This window comes from Filobasidium floriforme (assembly GCF_021052385.1).
Source record: "Filobasidium floriforme strain CBS 6241 chromosome Unknown HD553scaffold_13, whole genome shotgun sequence".
NCBI classification, from domain to species: Eukaryota; Fungi; Basidiomycota; class Tremellomycetes; order Filobasidiales; family Filobasidiaceae; genus Filobasidium; species Filobasidium floriforme.
The window spans coordinates 147,285-164,622 of NW_025763634.1; the positions used below are offsets into that span (position 1 = coordinate 147,285).

Here is a 17,338-nt window from a genome sequence, read left to right on the forward strand (position 1 = left end):
TCTCTCCGAGAATTTCCAAAGACCCAAAGACCATTTATTTCTGGCGAGGTAAAGTTTCCACTGGCAGCCAGTTTTCTTAGTTTTAACGATAGAGTTTTGTCTCATCCGTCCGTTCGCCATATATCGATGGGAATCTTTATGATGTCCGTTCTGGGCACAGACGACGTAAAGGTTGTTTGCCGCAACCGCCTCCCTACTGACTGCAAAGCCTTGCTTTTCAGCGACGGCTTGTATCGCTCGAAATGCATCATCGCGATCATTGTAACCGGGATGATCGAGGATTTCTCGTAGGTATTGGGGGGCAGGGTGAGTGTTGGTATTACTTATGGGAAGAATTTCCGATGGAGCGGGGCTGCTGCGATCGATCTCGAGGTATTCTATGGCTAGAATTTCTGACCAGGGAGGACTTCCCTCGCAAATTGGCGAGGATGACATGATGTATATGTCGGTGATACCATATTCGTAGTTCAGGGGTACATACACATCGACTGGCGGTACTACAAAGTGACCACGTCGTTGACGTGTGCTTGTCGGAGGATATCGGGCTAATTCTGGCGTCGGAGGATTTCGAGAAACTTTTCTTCCGCTTACCCCACAAAAGTCACGTCTGTAAGAAAAAACCTCACGTCCCTATGAATTCTTGACTGGGATCAGTGGGATGACAGACATGCTCGATCCAAGACCCTGCTGCTCCGACCCGCCCCCTCCGCCTATCTGCCAGATCGCTGCTGGATGTAAAAACCCTTGCGCATCCAAGAAGAATGCCCGGGGACACTTCAAGGGCTGTCAAGCATGTCTCGATAGGAGAAACAGCCTCCCTTGTAATCTGAAAAGAAAAGGTATTTCAGGTGAGTAAGAGAGGGTCCGGGCAAGGAGGGAGGAGAGGACAAGGATGAGGGCTTACACGGCAACAAAGGAGGAACAGGACCGTACTGGGCATGATACTTATGCTAGATTCTCCTGTGTTGGGTCGTAGCCGATGAGCATATGACAAAGAAGCAGCGTTGCCTGGCGTCAGACAAGAAAGGGAAGGCAACGCCCGAGAAGAAGGTGATCCTCGGTAGGATAGGATCAGTCGGTATGTTCAGAGCCGGGCGTCTGTGACATATAGGCATTCCTGACTCGGTACTCGTTGGCATTTGCAGATACGGGGGCGAATACCATGCTAGTCAACACCCGTACTCAAGGCAACTGGGAGCTTGCTATTCACAACCACAACGCTGTCGTTGACGAGTTCAACTATCTCGTCGCGGCTGCTTCTACATTCGTTACCAAGCCCCTTTCCACTACTCCACTGGCAGTGCTACGTCCCACCAACAAGGGCCTGGACTTGTTACACAAGACTCCCGCCCTCTATCAACTCGGCATATCCAGACCCATCACTTCCGATGCATCACCGAGCACCATTGCTAAAGGTTTCTTGCCGGAAGGATGGACAGAAGATACCGAGCTAGAAGTTCAGGATATGAGCCAGCTTCCAAAGGCACTTGTCGAGGGCACGAAACCCCCTGAGACAAGGAATATCGCACTTGGAGAGGCTCTTACACAGTTTGACACGTCGGCCAAGGGATACAATTGCCTCGAGATCCCTGGGTCACCTCTCCAGAATGCCCAGGAGTAAGCACTGGTTTCCCGCTCTTCTCTTGTACGTCTGCTGACCTCTGCTCATTATTACCTTGCAGTTGTTTCATGCATGATGTGTTGGCTTACAACATAGGAATGCGGCACATCAAGAAGAATAAGACTTTGTTGAAGAACTAGTACAACGGAAAGCATTCACCAGGACAACAGATAAACAAGTTCGGCTCTTTCAGACTCGCAAGCACTGCAGGCACGATCAAAGGTGATCATGAGGATGGTAGTGGATGTCTCACTATGCTTGAAGTTGATTACGGTCTTAAAGTGAGTGGCGTTTGTTGCAACAGAACCCATCCCACTACTGACAGTAGCTCGATTACAGGTATGGACTATCTTTTGCCCCGATGAAGGCTCTGCGGAACACCTTATCCTTCGGCCCGGAGACTGCCTGTAGATTACAATTTCAGGTTCATCAGAAGGAGAGCGCAACTGACTACAAGCATACAGAATCATGATTTCCAGTACTCCTCACAGTGTCTACACCCCCGAACCGACCCTCTGTTCTGGACAACATTTCCTCCATTACGACTCTCTCAAGGCTATCTACAAGGGAGCGGCCCGCCAGGCAAAGGAGCCCATCAGCAATGAATACATTCCAGCTGTCGGTCTGCTGCTGTGTTTCATGGCTCTAGCACTGGCAGATGATTCTTTTGTTGAACGCCTTCAATTGGGTGAGTACATGCGGAGTCTGTGCGATTCGGGTCATTGATGGATTTCAAGTTGATTGTCAAACAGGTCCCAAACTTGGCCAATATGCGGCTGAGTTGGATACCATGCTGCAATCGTATGACCTGCTATTTCCAGTCCCGCCAGCAACTCAGAAGGAGGACACAAAGCTATATCTGGGGATCAAAGACGCCATTCAGTACACCAAAGACCTCGCCCTCAAGACCTTGGTAGAGATCAAAAGACGTGTTTGGTTGTGTCACGGGGAGGCTAGAATACGTCGACGCGGGAGTTGTTGGGCGTTTCGGGACGTTTCGGTACTATAGCGGCCGTTTCGTTGTGACTTAGTCCACAATACAGAAGGTAACGGTATGATGAACTTTGATATCGTCGCTTAGAACCCAATTCGGTTCTAAGCTCCTCATTCTACTCTACAATAGATCGCCATCCTCTAAACTACGTTGCGGCGGTGTGTTTGACCGGTCGAGAGCGCGTCGTGGGCTTAATCGGGCGGAAAAGCCAAATAAAGGCGCGTTCCGTAGCGCGTCGGGATAAGTCCGAGGTTATGCTGAGCCGACGTTCCGGTTCCGATCGTCACTCGGTCACAGGTTGCGTGATTGAGGTAGTATTCATGAGTTCGACCATATTATTTATGCTGGGACAATTGGGTGTATAAGGAGAATCACATAAAACAGCACTACCTGTACTACCGACTCCTTGTCCCGAATGACGAGGTCCATTCTTTATGTGGGCTGATCGCATAAAACAGCACTACCTGTACTGCCGACTCCTTGTCCCGAATGATGAGGTCCATTCTTTATAACACAGAGTCCCTTCTTGAATGTCTGAGCGGATCTCTTCCAGCCAATCCGATGAATCTATTGGGGAATTTGGCCCTTCCGCAATTGATTTGCGGCCCCCTGTCCCGTCCATGTACACTCGACTCGGTCTCCTGGCCCAAATCGCCATCCTTGAGACAGTATGTCTATGAAGCTATGACAAAGCGTACCCCTACCACTGTATTGTCAAAATGGGTGAAGCTCGAAGTGTCTGGAGCGCCGGTATAATGTGTAATGGAAAGCGCATCGATGTAACGATGGTACATGATTCCCAACATTACAATTGACGTTCCAAACGATCGTCCATGACCGAATCTTCTGGCTTCTTGTCGACTGTGCACGAGTTGTATCAATGCTGCGGTAGCTTTGTTCAATGTAAATATGATTGTTAGATATGTCTGCCATGACAGTTGTTCACTACCGTTGTGTATCATTTGATGTATGTAAACTTTAGAAATGCTTCCTATCAGGTAATGGCGGGATTCGCGATTTGGCTCTCAACGCCGCGTCCACGCACTCGGATTCGTCCTCTTCGTCCCTGCTACCACCGGTTCTCGATTGTATGTCAATCACATCACGACATCGATATATGCGCTGCTTATTTGCACAGCAAGTTGTCGCGGCCTTCGCCAAGTGGTAAAGCATTGAACCATTGAGAATACAAGCTCACATGTTACAGGTCATTTTTGGGCTTGAGGGCTGGATCACATACATTCATAAGTTATATGTCTGTCTTATATCGCCGTTCCTATATTATTGCTTGTCTTATATCGCCGTTACTATATTATCGCCGTTATATCCTGGCGCTTTATGTACACCTCACTCAATTTTTATCAGCGTCTTTCTTGAGTTTTGCGGAGAAACCAGGCGCAACCAATTCCAATAATCCTTTGAAGCGGGAGGCGGCCTTGAGCAAGAAAGCTTTGGTCTCTCTGTCTCGATTGCATTCGCATTCCACGTCATCCCACTGTTGCTGGAGGCAAATGATGTCCTTCTTGAGTGCAGAGTATCCTTGTTTCGCCTGTGATATCCTGCTCATCTGGATCTTTTCCCGTTCAGTTATCAATCCCAATTGAGACGATACCTCCGGGCTTATCTTTGCCGACGCCAGCAGAACACCTTGGCTGGCCAGCCATGCACGTCATTTCTGGCCTAGTTGATCATTACCTCCTAGTTGTCCTAGGCCAGAGTCGCACAGCAACGTTACGAGCTGCGTCCTCTCCATTTCAGATGCTGTGGGAGAAGTCGCCTTGCGAATATCGGCCAGGAAGCGTACCACATTGGCATTGGTGGCAAGCTAAGCTGAGGTCAGGATGGCAGCCTTTCGAGCGCATGTAGCCATACACTCACCTCACGCATGAGCGAAGCTTCGTCACTCGTACCCGTATGATTCTCTCCTGCTCTTTCTTGATGCAGGGCGACGACTGTCTCCTGTAAGAATGTCCGACTCATCATATCAGATCTTCATCAAGTCTGGTCTGCGCACAAGCATAAACTGACTCTGTGTTTCCCCATCCGTATCTCCGCTCGACTCTCCTTGATCGTCTCACATCCAGTCTCGGCCGACTCGTCATCTTGTCTGCAAGTTTCTTGGTCTCCATCAGACACTCCTCCTGTTATAGCCATCCGCGGTACGCCTAGAGTGTACATCCGAACGGGTTCTCCGCCAGCAACTCCGGCGGAGCAGGTACTTATATGGTACGATAGGTAACTTCTAATTACTACGATCACTCTTGTAATATGTAGTTCATCTGCTATCACACTCATTTATCTATCTACTACCCTACACAAGTCCCGGAGAACACACAGGTTGCTGGCTACCTAACATGATCAAACCCTTAGCTGACGATTTGATGGAATTGTCTGGGTGATAACAATGAGCACCCGTCTGGGTGATTAAAGTGTCGGTTCATTGAAGCACAGATATTGATATATACGACCGCATAACTTGTTGTAAGAATGCTGCTACCCACATACGGAATGGAGATATTGCTTCGCCCAATAACATTCAGTTCAGCAAGAACCCCCGTTCTCAATCGAGCCAATTTGACAGCCATCCTGGAGGAGGCCCGCATATTACTATCCCGGACTTGGAGGAGGCCTGCATATTACATGGCTTCGTGGGCATACAGGGAGGGTCTCGCTATTTGTGAGTGAATTGCTGGAGCGCGTGTGTTTCATCTGGGTCGCCGCATACTGTAGTCGACCTGTCGATTTATAACTTCCTCACGATCCATAAAGCAACTGTCACGCATGATTCTAACTCCTTCACATTCCGTGCCAGTCTGCTAAGCTCCGTACTAGTTTGGAGTTATACTGGTATGTGCGACATCAGATCTCAAGCGACAACGCAATAGCTCATAAGCAGCACACCAGGCCAAGAATTGACGGTGTCAGATGGGCGGAGAGGCGTTTTCTAGTACCATCTGAAGGCGGCATGTGCAAAATTTGTGGTCGGGGGCACCTGCACGGGTAAGCAGGTCCAGTCAGCGGTCTGCCGAGTCCAGTCCATACATGTTTTCAAGCCTATTCATTACCTAGCAAAAGATAATTATAGCCGTCCGGATCTGGGATTGTCCAGGCCAAGTGATCCCCAGTATTGAAGATTCTGTTGTTCTGGGGCAAGCGGGAGAAGAGATAGGCGATCCAATTGTCCCTGTTGGAAAAGCGTTGTAATCAGTGACAGTCACAGCGACGTGACTATTGCATCTGATGGACGTAGCTGGTAAATGCAGCCGAGCGATCTTACCAGCTACCGTAACTGTACCGCATTTTAATCAGGAGCAAGTCCCAAAACTTAGGGGTTAGACGTCTCCAAACACATCTCCTAATGAGTCTCTGAGAGGGTCTCCAAATGGACCTCCGTATGAGGTGAAAATCTACACCCCGCATGTGTACAGCATGTGTACCGCGGATGCCTATAGTAGTATGCTGTAGTATTCAGACATCTGTTATTACAGTCATTACCTTGGCCGTACCTTCTAGTCCTGTGTGTTATTATCCAGGCTTGCAGCCTTATGATAGATTCAGGGTGATGTGTGGAGCAGATTGCTGTCCTGGACCAGCTGTTATAGCGGTCACGTGACGCATCGCTACTCCCGCAAGAGACCCCCTCAGAGGTCCCTTCGGAGACACCTCTCGACATCCCCACAGGGGTCTACTTTTACATCTCCCATAGGTGCTTATTATAATAGGCTCATTGTATGTATAAACTTCATCCGTTATTACACCATTACCCTTAGACCTAGCCCCACGTAGACTGTTAGTCCTCCTCTTTAATACCAGCCTGAAGGAGGGCCAAGCTGAGAAGAGGTGGAACATGAGCAGGATTCTGGATCATTGGGTAAGGATGAGGGTCAAAATGATGGTTGGATGGGTTGCTATACATGACACGCATCATAAGGACTTCAGCTGAAAGCTCAGCAGTAATGATATCTTGATCTATTCACTTTCACTGCCTTTGAAGCGGCTGCTTGTCACTGATTTAGGCGGCTTCCGTCTCTGATGGGAAGAAGTTCAGCATAGAGATGCAAAGCTGGAATACGGCTCAAGACCAGAGAGCACGGCAAGCCTACATGAACCTTGAACAGTATAAGGCATCCCATCTGCTGTTTGTGATAGTGATTCTGTACCCACATTATGAGGTTTTAATGTCATCACCTCAGTGGTGTAGTGGTAACATTATTCCTTCCCAAGGAATAGCACTGGGTTCGATTCCCAGCTGTGGTAAAAGTTTTTTACTTTTTCTTACCTGCAGTCGCCCTTTTGCGGGTAAGCGGCGGTATCCTTTTTCCGCAATCGGATCACCATGACTAAAGCGTTTCTCACCATGTTGTCAGGTATTCCGCTGGATGTGCGCCCGGTGTTGTAGGAAAGCAGCAGAGAACTCGCCCATCGATCTCGCGTGTCGTCGAATGGGGACGTGCGTTCACGACTAACAGCCCGATATGACGTGAACAATACTCAGACTGAACCAAGCCCACTTCGGTCATGATGACCCTGAACAAATCTGCAGTTCCGGCCAATCTCTGTTTTTTTATTAGTTACAGTCGTTCCACGCAATGTCATAATGATGATTTCCCGTCAATGATCAGTGCTAGGCGTATGTTATAGTTGCATGTACAAAGCTCAACACCCTCTGGAGCAGTACCCGCCATGACCTAGATTACAACCCCAACAGCTGGCTGCGCCCTGACCGCTACCTGCAAGGCCTAGACCTACGATACTGATGACACCCTCGCCAAGCACCAGGCCGCTGGCCGCGACGATGACAATCAGCGGCGTTTCTCCGTTGCGTCTTGTCCGCAGGGCGACAATGCCACCGATGAGCCTAGCGAGAGAGAAGCTCGGTACGTTCAGGAATCCGATCGCTAGAAGACCGTAGAGATGAGTAAACACCACTCGCGATACGGCCGTACGGTCTTACCAAATGCGATCCCAGACGGCAGGTAGGCCACAAACCTCGGCGTCGCTCGTTTTGTGAAGAGCGGCAATATATATCTTAAGCTGGATATTACCGCAAAGAGAAGCCCAAATGCGATCATGAATTCGGCAGATTTTGGAGGGAGATGTCCAGTATTCAGCAATCGAGCGAGATTCAGCCTAAAGTAGTACAGGCAGGTATCAGTGGCCAGAAGCGACATTCAAGGAGGACAAACTATATGTCTCACCAGATCGCAGCGGTTGGCACTTGGAATTCCGGCCCAGGAATCTAAACGCGAAGGCATAAATTGCAAGTTCGACTTCCTTACTCAAGCCATTCGAGCCCGATAATCTGATGATCGACTGACCTCGTAGATGCTCGTATATAGCTTGTAAGCTCCGACAGAAACGAAGACGCTCGCAAAGCTTCCGATCATTTGACCGTAAAACTGGGATCGCGGGGAGGCTTTCAACAATGATCCCGTCTTGAGATCCTGCATGAGATCGCCAGCTCTTTGTTCCAGATGACTTCCAGTTAGCCGCAGCAATGGAGGTTTCGCATGCCGCTCTACCTACTGTTGAGCCCCTGCCTTTTTAACGAAGATTCCCATAGGATCAGCTGAGAACATACTGCTGGGTATGGTGAGAGACCTACCTCTGCGACACCACCAGCGATGATGTTGGCAACCACATTTCCTGGCTGCAAGACGGCGAATAGTAGCTGACTGATCTTGCCAATACCGGAGACTGGGTTCAGGTCTGTCTCTCCCAAGGCTCTAACCCCCAAAAGGCTAAGGATCGATGCTAAGACCAAGCCCACTGCAGTCGCCCAAGGACTGATACCGTCGGCGCCAAAGATCCACCATACCAGAAAGATTCCCAAGATTGCGCTGCAGCCTAGCCCAATAACTACCCAGCTGTCCGGAACTAGTCGATGTGGCGGTTCGGGGTCTAGCTCTTCCTCTTCTTCCATGGTGTCGAGACTCAACGATGCCACGAAGCCATCCTGAGACGTTCCCTTGCGCTTCAAGCCGGCGCGGGTGCCATAGCGTGAATGTAAATCCCGGGTAAAGTTCACGATCACCGGTATCAGGGAGATTATAGACTCCGAGATCATTATGGCAAGCGATACCCATAGCTAAGTGTGGTTAAGTCGTTCAGGCGCTTTTACACTCGTGCTCGCGGGCAAATTTGACTCACAATCCACCCCCGAGCCCCATTTGTTGACGATGATACAGGTCCAGGGGCCCAACCATTGAGCTTGGCTAAAGGAGACAAGATCGCCCATCCCGTGATCATCCCAAGGTTCATGAATAGCGTCGTCTCGAAGTTCATGATGATACCTTGTCCGACATATGAGAGCGAGGGCGTAAACCTGACCGCGGTGGAATTCAGCTGCGACTTGTCGAATTGTTCTCGAACCTCGCCTCACCACCACAACCATGTCGACGCCAGACTAGTATTGAAAATCGCTCCAACAAGGTCGAAAATGGGAATCGCAAAGACGACTGGGAACCAAAAGCTCAATAGCTAGATTGGCGTAAAAATTCGGTCAGCAGTCTGCTTCTATCTGGATACTTCGACGATGTCGCTTACGGTAACAAAGGCGCTCGCTGCGAAGCAAGATCCAAGGACATACCAGCCCTTTCTTCCCATCTCCTCCCTCTCCGCGGACTGCTTCCGTAGACCGTTCAAGGGAATTTGCGGATGTACATCATCTTCACGATCAGCGTCTAGCGACAGCGAGCGGTCTCGAACATGTTCAGCGGAAGTCGGCAGTGGTTGATAGTCCGTTGAATGAGAAGTGGCGATTTGAGTCGCTCTAGGCACAGGAACTTTGGGGGGTGGCATCTTGAATAAGAGCGCAATGAGTTGCTATAAATTGTTAAGAGTCAAAATATGATTTGAGCACCGTGGACATTCCAAAGCAGAAGGAAATGATGCCTTACTGCGGTAGCAGCTATACACCGTAGCGACTGGAAGCATAAGCTGGGATACGTCGGATGTTAACGAAAACATATCTTACTGCCGGAGGGAAACACGAGCTTTTCCTTGACAATCTGTTTGAGGCGGTAGGACGGCATTCAGACCCAACGTGCAGCGAAATATCCATTGTCAAGCGACTCGACTGACCACTTGTTTGCGCAGAGGAACAGCGAGAAAGACACTAAGAGGGGGAGGTTCCCCGCTTCAGCGACAAAGAACGGCAGCTGGAACGCTAGCTCTCCACGCACCCGAAGAAGCATATCCCGATGCTCCAGCCTATGAGCTGCCAGAAGGACAACCTCATCGGGCCTACACCGTCCAGAGTAAGGTCTAGCTGTTCCAAGGCCGGGATAATGCCTACGAGTCCAGCTGCTAAGGGCAGGGTCCCGGTGGCGACCGCTGTTGTCTGTACAACCACGTTCTCTTGAGCAGTAAACGGTCTGTCCGGCGGTGAGAGAAATCTCGGCAACGGCAGCTTAAAGATGGCGAATCCAAGCAATGACGACTGAAGCGACATCATCGAAATCCATCCCGATTGAAGACCCTGCACCGAGAGGATCCGGTTAGCCAGACTGGCGAAGACTTCCGGAACAAGAACGCACAAAGTATAGGTTGGTGAATGCTAGTCTAGAATTTACAAGCAATTTAGCTGATTTCCTGCTGAGAATAGTTCAAAGTTCGTGAACGCACAATACTCCTACCAAGAGTCCGACCACGACGGCTCGCAACTAATAACGGCCAGCGATGTCAAGCAGTAGGACATACATGTATAAAATCCAATGAGACCTACCGTAAAGTCGCCCTCATACTCGACTTCATCATGTTCGTCATGTCCGGCAGTGACTTCTTGGTCTTCTCGGTCCAGTAGGGGTTGGCGAAGCCTGTCCGCCTGGGTCATGGTGGGGTCGATCCACAGGGACTCGCAGTTCTGTAACGTCAAGGAGGTCCAAGATTTCGAAGTGATTCTGAAATCAGCCGTGGGGTTGCTTTACCTTGCAATGATCAGAGTGGGTATGTTTTTGCAAAGATATGCTGGCCATATGCTCGTGCTGCTCACATGCTGCCGAGGCCCGGTCAAATCCGGTACTCGCTCACTCGAAGTCGATCGATCGGATGAGTCATGCACTCATGCGAACAGCGAACAGGGTCTGAGCAATCTTGCCTAGGTTCTCTTGAAACATCTATCTTGGGTCATGGATGAAACGTCCGTGTCAACTCGTGAATACGGATACTACATGCTGGTCGTGCTTTGTGGCTAATCAATGAAGGTGAAAGAGTCGTCTAGATGGCTCCGCTGAAGGGTACTGAAGAGGGCGTTAGGTCGAGGACGTGACGGAAAATGAGGGGCAACACGATCAGGGCGATGAAGATTCCCTGAATGAGAGCGTAGACGATCGAGTCTGAGAAAGTGGGCAGAGAACGGGTCAGCGCGAGGACTTGCGCCGGAAGCTACTTCATTGATGGACTCACATTTGGCTACGATCTTTCGACGTTGGCTTCGCTGACGGAACGAATAGATCGGAGGACGGATCTGTCGACTCGCTGCAAATTACGAGGTAAAAAAAACGGTCAGCTGAGTGGATCTCAAACGAGATGGCAAACGAAGCAAGCGACACCTACGTCGAAGCCAGAAGAGCATGGTCGAGTGCAACCGGTCCGAGTAGGGGATCAAGACTGGAATAGTCAACACCAGGAGAAGGGCTGAACGATCGAAGGGAGATTTGGTTAGTCGCAGGTATCAGGACGTCTCTCGCTGGCAGCCCAAAACGTACCGTGACAGCTCAAAAAGTCCGCAGAGTATAGACCCATCTCGATAACCTTGACGATGAATTCTCGAGCGGGTTGACTGAGAACATGCTTGCCAAGACCTCGGTTGAACCAAACACCCTACATTCCGCCATCGTGAATATTCAGCAATTTGCGCATCATCTCGGGCAAACTTCGACGACTCACAGTCCACCACGCTCGGTTGGTCTCGTCGTGCTTGAACTCTCGAGAGAGGAACACAGCGATCAAAATCTTAAAGATGCATCGCTGCACCATAATGACAGCGATCACTCCAAGTACGGCGTGCGACGTGTTCCACAACTCGAGGAACCACTGAGAGAAGCCACTGGACGTCAGATCCGAGTGCATCGTTCATCATAGATTGAACAAGCACTTACGAGGAACTCGAAGAAGGCACAGAGCCCCACAACAGCACCGAAATGAGCAATGGCGGCCATGACGGCTCCGAACTGGTTGGTATAACCGTTAAGCTATAGATGACCGCAAAAGGGTTAGCTCTAGGATGTAAACCGAGATCCGAACCTGGCAGTAACAACTCACGCAAGGTCCCAAGAACAGACTGATCAGGAAGAGAACGATCAACAACGCCATGTTGAAGACGATCGGTCCCAAACTGATGACAGCGATCCGCAGCAAACCGGGCTGATAGGAGCCTTCGACCGGGAATGACTTGACAAAGAGGTAGGCGACGACAAAGATAATCGCCAAGGCCAGAGGAGCCAGGATCTCGGACAGCACGATTGCCCTCCAAGGCGCACGGGGCACATCGCTCGATAGCTTCTCCGAAGGCAGTCCGAGACGCTTCCTCTTGAATCCGGTGATACGGGTTCGCGAGAGACGGCAGTAGCCGACCCAAGAGTTGGCATGGGTGCGCGAGTTTCCTCGAGACATCCATCGAAGCAGCTCTCGGTAGTCGATGACGAAGTCGCTGAAGGAGAATTGGTGCGGGTTGAAGAGGAACGGCGCGATGGCGAGCGACAATACGGTGATCCAGAAGTAGATCAAGTACGGCGTCCATATGGTCAAGGTGATGTAGAGCAAGAGGATGAGGGTACGAAGACCAAGGTAGATCGACGGTCCAGCGAATCGCGAGTACAGGATACTGAACGAGATTCGTGTGGTGGCAAATCCTCGTCCGGTCGCAATGTATCGAGCACCTCCAAAGTTCAAGTCGTTCAAAATCGAGTGGGTGTAGATCTGGGTGGAGAACACCTCGAAGATGGGAGAGAGCGACATGAAGTGCTTGGCCAGCCGGATGATCGCGCGTCCCGCTCCACGTTCCGTCAACTCTTGCAAGAAGAGCGGCAGGAAGGCGATAAAGAAGACGATGAAGACGGCAATGATGCATCGCTCGATCCACTGGTAGACGGGGACCAAGTTGTAACAACCGGATTGGCCGGGTCGGATCTCGCCGTTCGAGTTGTATCGACAGATGAACAGCTCCTTGTTCATGGTACCCAAAAAGGTCAAGACGACCATGAACACCTGGACCGACAGAATGACCAAGATGTTATTGATGTGGAAACCGGGATGTCCATAGTAGAAAGTGAGGAACCTGTCGATAGGTAGCTGCGTTCCGAGGTAGTAGTACTCTCGGCTGAGCATCTGCTCTCCCATACCGGTTCCGATCTTGGTCTGGAAATTGAGAATAGTGCCGAAACCCAGGTCACGACCTTTTCCACATTGGTAGTACTCGGAATGCTTGATCCTTCCGCCTCGTCCGAATGCGTTCATACCGGCGTAGATATCTTCGTTCAGGTGCAGACCCTTTTGTGCCTTGGAGACACCACCTCGAGTGTTCATGTAGATGGCATTCAAGAAATCCGGATGACCGTAATGCAACTTTCCGCCGATCCAAGAGAGCGAACGGGCAGCCAAGGTACCAAATGTCTGTTCCTTTCCAGCGGCGATGTCTCCAAGAATACCGATGTTCTCCGAAAAGATGTACTCCCTAGCTCCCAAGATGGCAACGGGCGGTTTCGAGAAGGCGGCACTACCCCACTGAGTGTAGGGACTTTGGCTAGAGACATTGAACTCCTCAAACTCGGCGAGCACGTTACGGATCTTGAGACACTCCTCCAAATAGTTGTCCTGGTTCGCGTCGATGAGCTGGAGGTATTCTCCACGGTAAAAGACGATGGCGTGGTTCTGATTGTCCGATTTACCGTCTCCCAAGATAGGGTTTCCGGGCAATTCGATCCTAAACTTGGGTCGCCTTCGGCCGTTGGGCAAAACCTCGGAGTGACCATCGATAAGAGCAGAGAAGATTCGGGGCTCGCCACCCTCCTTGCGAGGAGGCTCCTCGTCAAGGTAGGCGATTTGCAAATCGGGATAGGCGCGCAAGAGGAATTCGGCGTTCTCGTGTTCCTCCTTGTTGAACTTGGAGTAACGTTGCATAGAGACGACAAACTTGAACTTTCGGCGGGACATCCTCTCGAGCTCTCGCTCCAGCTTGTCCGTGTTGCCGCCAAAGAGCTGAACGACTTCCGGGTTCTCGACACGGTACAAGAGCTTGATCGCCTTGGAGTAGTTCATGAAACCAGAGACCGTACGGTAGAGGGTCTGCGCACGCAAAGACGCCCAGATCCGGGTTCGCAGGGTGTATTCGGGCGCGGCAGACTTGAAACCGACAGTGTAGAAGGGAATGTCGTCCGTCTTTTTCGAATCGCCCTTTTCATCCGAGCCACCACCGAAGGGGTTCTGCCCAGAGAACATGGTCGATTCCTCAGCCAGAATCTTGGTGTCCTTGACAAAGTTCTCCCACTCGATGGGGTGAAGCTGCTTGAGGTATTCCAACAGGGTAACACGCGTGTTCTGATCCTCCTCTCGGATAATCTCCCTGAGAGACAGCAGGATCTTTTCAGAGTAGTGAGGCACCAGGACCGTAAAGGTAGGCATAGCGTCGATAGGCAGGGGCTCGGGCAGGGCGGTCGTGAGCGATTGCGAAAAGAAAGAGATTCGCCTCTCCGCTTCGCTTCCGTGCGGGAAGAATTCGATGTTGGACGCGCTCTTCTCTCCTTGAGCGATGAAGAAGGCGGGCGCGCGAAGGGTCCTCTTGCCCTCGTTGTCCGAGGGAACCTGGTGGTAAAGCAGCTTCTGAACATGGTCGATCGAAAGCAAATGCTCTCGGTACATCGAGATGATGATGGCGTTCCAGACCTGGGATACCAAGACCTTGGGCTTGTACTTGACCTCCATGTCGTTGGTGGCCAAGAGCTTGGCGTAGATTCGCTTAGGCAACCTCATGAAGATGTCTTTCCAAGGCGTCCAAATGCTCATGCCGAGGGCAAACGACCGAGCGATACTGAAGACCGTGTTCCAGATGACGTACCAGAGGAAAGTGTCCAGGAAGAAGAGGATGAGATCCATTACGAACATGATCGCGAGCGTAAACGCGGGCTGGTTGCGGCAGAGACCGGCACCAAACGCCTTGTCGTTACAGTTCTGCACCTTCATACCGACCATGACCCTAATGGGATCACGGAAAGACAAGGTCAAGAAGAAGTAACTCTCGGTGAGCTTGAGACCGAAAACGAGGACCCAGAGCATGATAGATGCGACCCGCGAGCTCCTCTCCAATTTGGGGTAAGAGGCGGTAAAGGTCTGGTTGGCCAAGTACTTTCGGTTCTTGCCGGCGACTCGATCTCCGAACATCCGGCCCGAGGGAATGACGGTGAACATGACGACCGAGGCGATGGCGAGACCGAATTGAACGATACTGATGATGAGCGAGACTTGCGAGCTCTGGTCGAAGAAGGCAATGTAGATCGAGGGTCCACCGGTGATGGCCAGGATGATCAACAGGAAGATCAATCGCCTCGTTAGATGCGAGGTGTTGTTCCAGGTGGTCGGGATGTACGAGAATTCGGCAAGTGTGGCGGCAATCATGATCAATGAGGCGACGGCTCCACCCAATGCCGTCATCGAGAATGACATGGGCTTGGTGGCGGTGGTGGAGTTTCGAGGCGAGTAGACGGTAGGAGCGTTCCAGGCACTGCAAATGCGTCACGAACGGTCAGATGGTCTGCGCGGGAATTTCGAGTAAAGACAGGGGGAAAGACTTACGTGTAGAACCAAAAGGTCGAGATGTGCAACACCCAGATTCGGTTAAAGTTGACGAGGAGATGAACGGCGCTTCGCTTCTCCAAATAGGTCTTGAAGAAGGCTTTGCTCCAGTCGACTTTGTCGAGCTTCATGAACCTCTGAGCGGGCGGGATGTCGATCAGACGGGTCTACGAGGGCGAAGGGAGAGGTAAGCGCTACGCTCGAACGATAAACGATGATGAAAAACCAAAACTTGCCTTGTCCGCGAGCTGGATCCTGGCGATACCCTCGGGGTACCAGAACAGCTGGTTGACATCGTCGTAACCGATAATCTCATGGTGGTCTCGCTCCCTCCTCAGGAACTTGCCGTCGACGACCTCGTACCCTTGGTCTCGAAGGAACCTGTACAGGGGCTTGACAACGCTCCTCAGGTAGAGACCTTCGGGAACGGGCTCGATCCTGTTCTGGCATTCGGGGCTTCGATAGTAGTCGTCGGCGCACTTGAAGATGAAGCACAGACATTCAGGGGTGAACCTGACCTGGGCGGCTTCACCCCAGCACAAGAGGAACAAGGCGACCTGCCTCAACCTGTCGTACTGGGACATGTTGTTCATGGCGGTCCTCCACCTCGAGACGGCCGAGTCGAGCGATTTGGCCGAAGCCGTGATGGGCTTCTTCTTGCTTCGGACCGACTTGACACGAGCGAGACCAGGGTTCTGGGCGGCACCGATGGCGTCGTCGAGATCGAGCTGAGCGGCAAAGTACCACTTTCGGTAGTTGGCGTGCTCTCCTCCGATGTAGTCGGCGTGGAGGGTCAGGAGCGCTTGGTCGGGGGACATTCGAGAGGCTCGCGAGTCGAGCTGGATCATCAAAAAGTCGAAGATGTTTCGCGACGAGTCTAGCAAATCGTGAGGGATGTAGCGGGCTCAGCGACGGATCACCGGCACGGCAGCGGTGAGTGTGCCTCGACGCACCCTTTTGAAATCCAAACTTGTTGGCCAGATCGATCAAGACGTCTTCGATCTCCTCCTTGGACAAGGGAATGTTGGCCTCCTGAGTCCAGGCCGGCTGTCAAATGGGCGACGTCACAAGTCATTAGTGATCAGATTTTAGTGAGAGGCGGGTATGTCTGAGCACTCACGTAAGGCTCTCGTCCACGGTGGCCACCGTTGCTACCCTCGGTATAGGTAGGGGTGCTGGAACGAGACGGGTAGTAGTTGGCCTGAGCACCGGGTTGTTGGTCTATATACGAGGTACCACGACAATAAGATTAGACCTCTCGCAAGACAGGTTCCACAGCTCGAGAATCCTTCACGTACACTCGCCACTGTATCCGCTCTCGCTTGCCCAAGTCTCTCTGCCGACACCACCGCCTTCGTATCGTTCCCTCATCTCACGATCGGCATCATAGTATCCTCCTTGTTGAGGATCAGCAGGAATCGGCTGAGACGGCAGTCCGCCGGGACCGGGCTGGGGTTGGTTGTGGTAAGGGTAGTTGCCCCCCGCACCAGGGTTTTGGAAAGGGTTCTGTTGGGACATCTGGAGACGGCGGGAATGAAGTTATGATATTATAGTCAGCAATCGAGAACGATTGACATCGGACTTGCATGGACTAGCACAGCTGGCATGCCGTGTAACTTGATACGTGATGCTAGCCAGCGACGCCACGACCTTCTGAAAGACTCACATTTGATGCCCTCTCGGATCGATCAAGTCGTCAAGTCGTAAACGGTAAAAGTGTTCCGGCGAGACGTCTATTCGTGATTGTGGTAGTAGAATTCCTCTCGGATCGTGTGGGTAGAAATATCGCAAGAGAGGTGAAGGTAGTGGAGAGCAAAGGTCGTGAAAAAAGGGGGTGAAAAGGTGTAACCGGTATGAAGCGAGAGTGAGGGCTGCGTTCCCTTGTAGTGCGAGTTTGTCGTGCTGGTGAGCGGCGGAAATGAACTAGTCGTGGG

The 17,338-nt window shown here is 51.3% G+C and overlaps 4 protein-coding genes and 1 non-coding gene across 5 annotated transcripts; 2 read left to right on the forward strand and 3 right to left on the reverse strand.

The window, feature by feature from the left end:
* Window positions 1–667: 667 nt before the first annotated feature.
* Window positions 668–3,783, forward strand: HD553DRAFT_324434 (uncharacterized protein; the record flags this gene model as incomplete). The annotated part of the gene is made up of 11 exons (XM_046181494.1): window positions 668–848; window positions 977–1,078; window positions 1,146–1,617; window positions 1,683–1,760; window positions 1,824–1,902; window positions 1,961–2,028; window positions 2,101–2,309; window positions 2,374–2,557; window positions 3,169–3,283; window positions 3,614–3,703; window positions 3,754–3,783. 11 exons carry the CDS (start codon window positions 668–670, stop codon window positions 3,781–3,783), a joined length of 1,608 nt encoding a protein of 535 aa, XP_046035913.1.
* Window positions 3,784–3,966: 183 nt separating this feature from the next.
* HD553DRAFT_324435 (uncharacterized protein) lies at window positions 3,967–4,769 on the reverse strand (the record flags this gene model as incomplete). The annotated part of the gene is made up of 4 exons (XM_046181495.1): window positions 3,967–4,262; window positions 4,311–4,440; window positions 4,494–4,574; window positions 4,644–4,769. The coding sequence occupies 4 exons, from the start codon at window positions 4,767–4,769 to the stop codon at window positions 3,967–3,969; spliced, it is 633 nt and encodes a 210-aa protein (XP_046035914.1).
* Window positions 4,770–6,801: 2,032 nt separating this feature from the next.
* Window positions 6,802–6,872, forward strand: HD553DRAFT_t62. The gene has a single exon. It is a non-coding gene; the product is annotated as a tRNA-Gly (tRNA).
* Window positions 6,873–7,271: 399 nt separating this feature from the next.
* On the reverse strand, window positions 7,272–10,694 carry HD553DRAFT_296888 (putative oligopeptide transporter; the record flags this gene model as incomplete). The annotated part of the gene is made up of 16 exons (XM_046178528.1): window positions 10,342–10,694; window positions 10,242–10,279; window positions 10,154–10,178; window positions 9,800–10,095; window positions 9,699–9,732; window positions 9,592–9,625; window positions 9,515–9,525; window positions 9,162–9,440; window positions 8,998–9,095; window positions 8,766–8,940; window positions 8,221–8,703; window positions 8,142–8,155; window positions 7,934–8,078; window positions 7,814–7,854; window positions 7,570–7,745; window positions 7,272–7,513 (listed from the first exon to the last, which is right to left on the reverse strand). The coding sequence occupies exons 1-16, from the start codon at window positions 10,447–10,449 to the stop codon at window positions 7,272–7,274; spliced, it is 2,199 nt and encodes a 732-aa protein (XP_046035915.1). The 5' UTR covers window positions 10,450–10,694.
* Window positions 10,650–17,251, reverse strand: HD553DRAFT_45963 (glucan synthase). Its single transcript, XM_046184242.1, has 13 exons — window positions 17,071–17,251; window positions 16,703–16,922; window positions 16,525–16,625; window positions 16,358–16,451; window positions 15,641–16,281; window positions 15,405–15,571; window positions 11,880–15,333; window positions 11,717–11,809; window positions 11,505–11,651; window positions 11,324–11,438; window positions 11,172–11,252; window positions 11,022–11,093; window positions 10,650–10,951 (listed from the first exon to the last, which is right to left on the reverse strand). The coding sequence occupies exons 2-13, from the start codon at window positions 16,920–16,922 to the stop codon at window positions 10,833–10,835; spliced, it is 5,304 nt and encodes a 1,767-aa protein (XP_046035916.1). The 5' UTR covers window positions 17,071–17,251; the 3' UTR covers window positions 10,650–10,832.
* Between the last annotated feature and the right edge of the window lie 87 nt (window positions 17,252–17,338).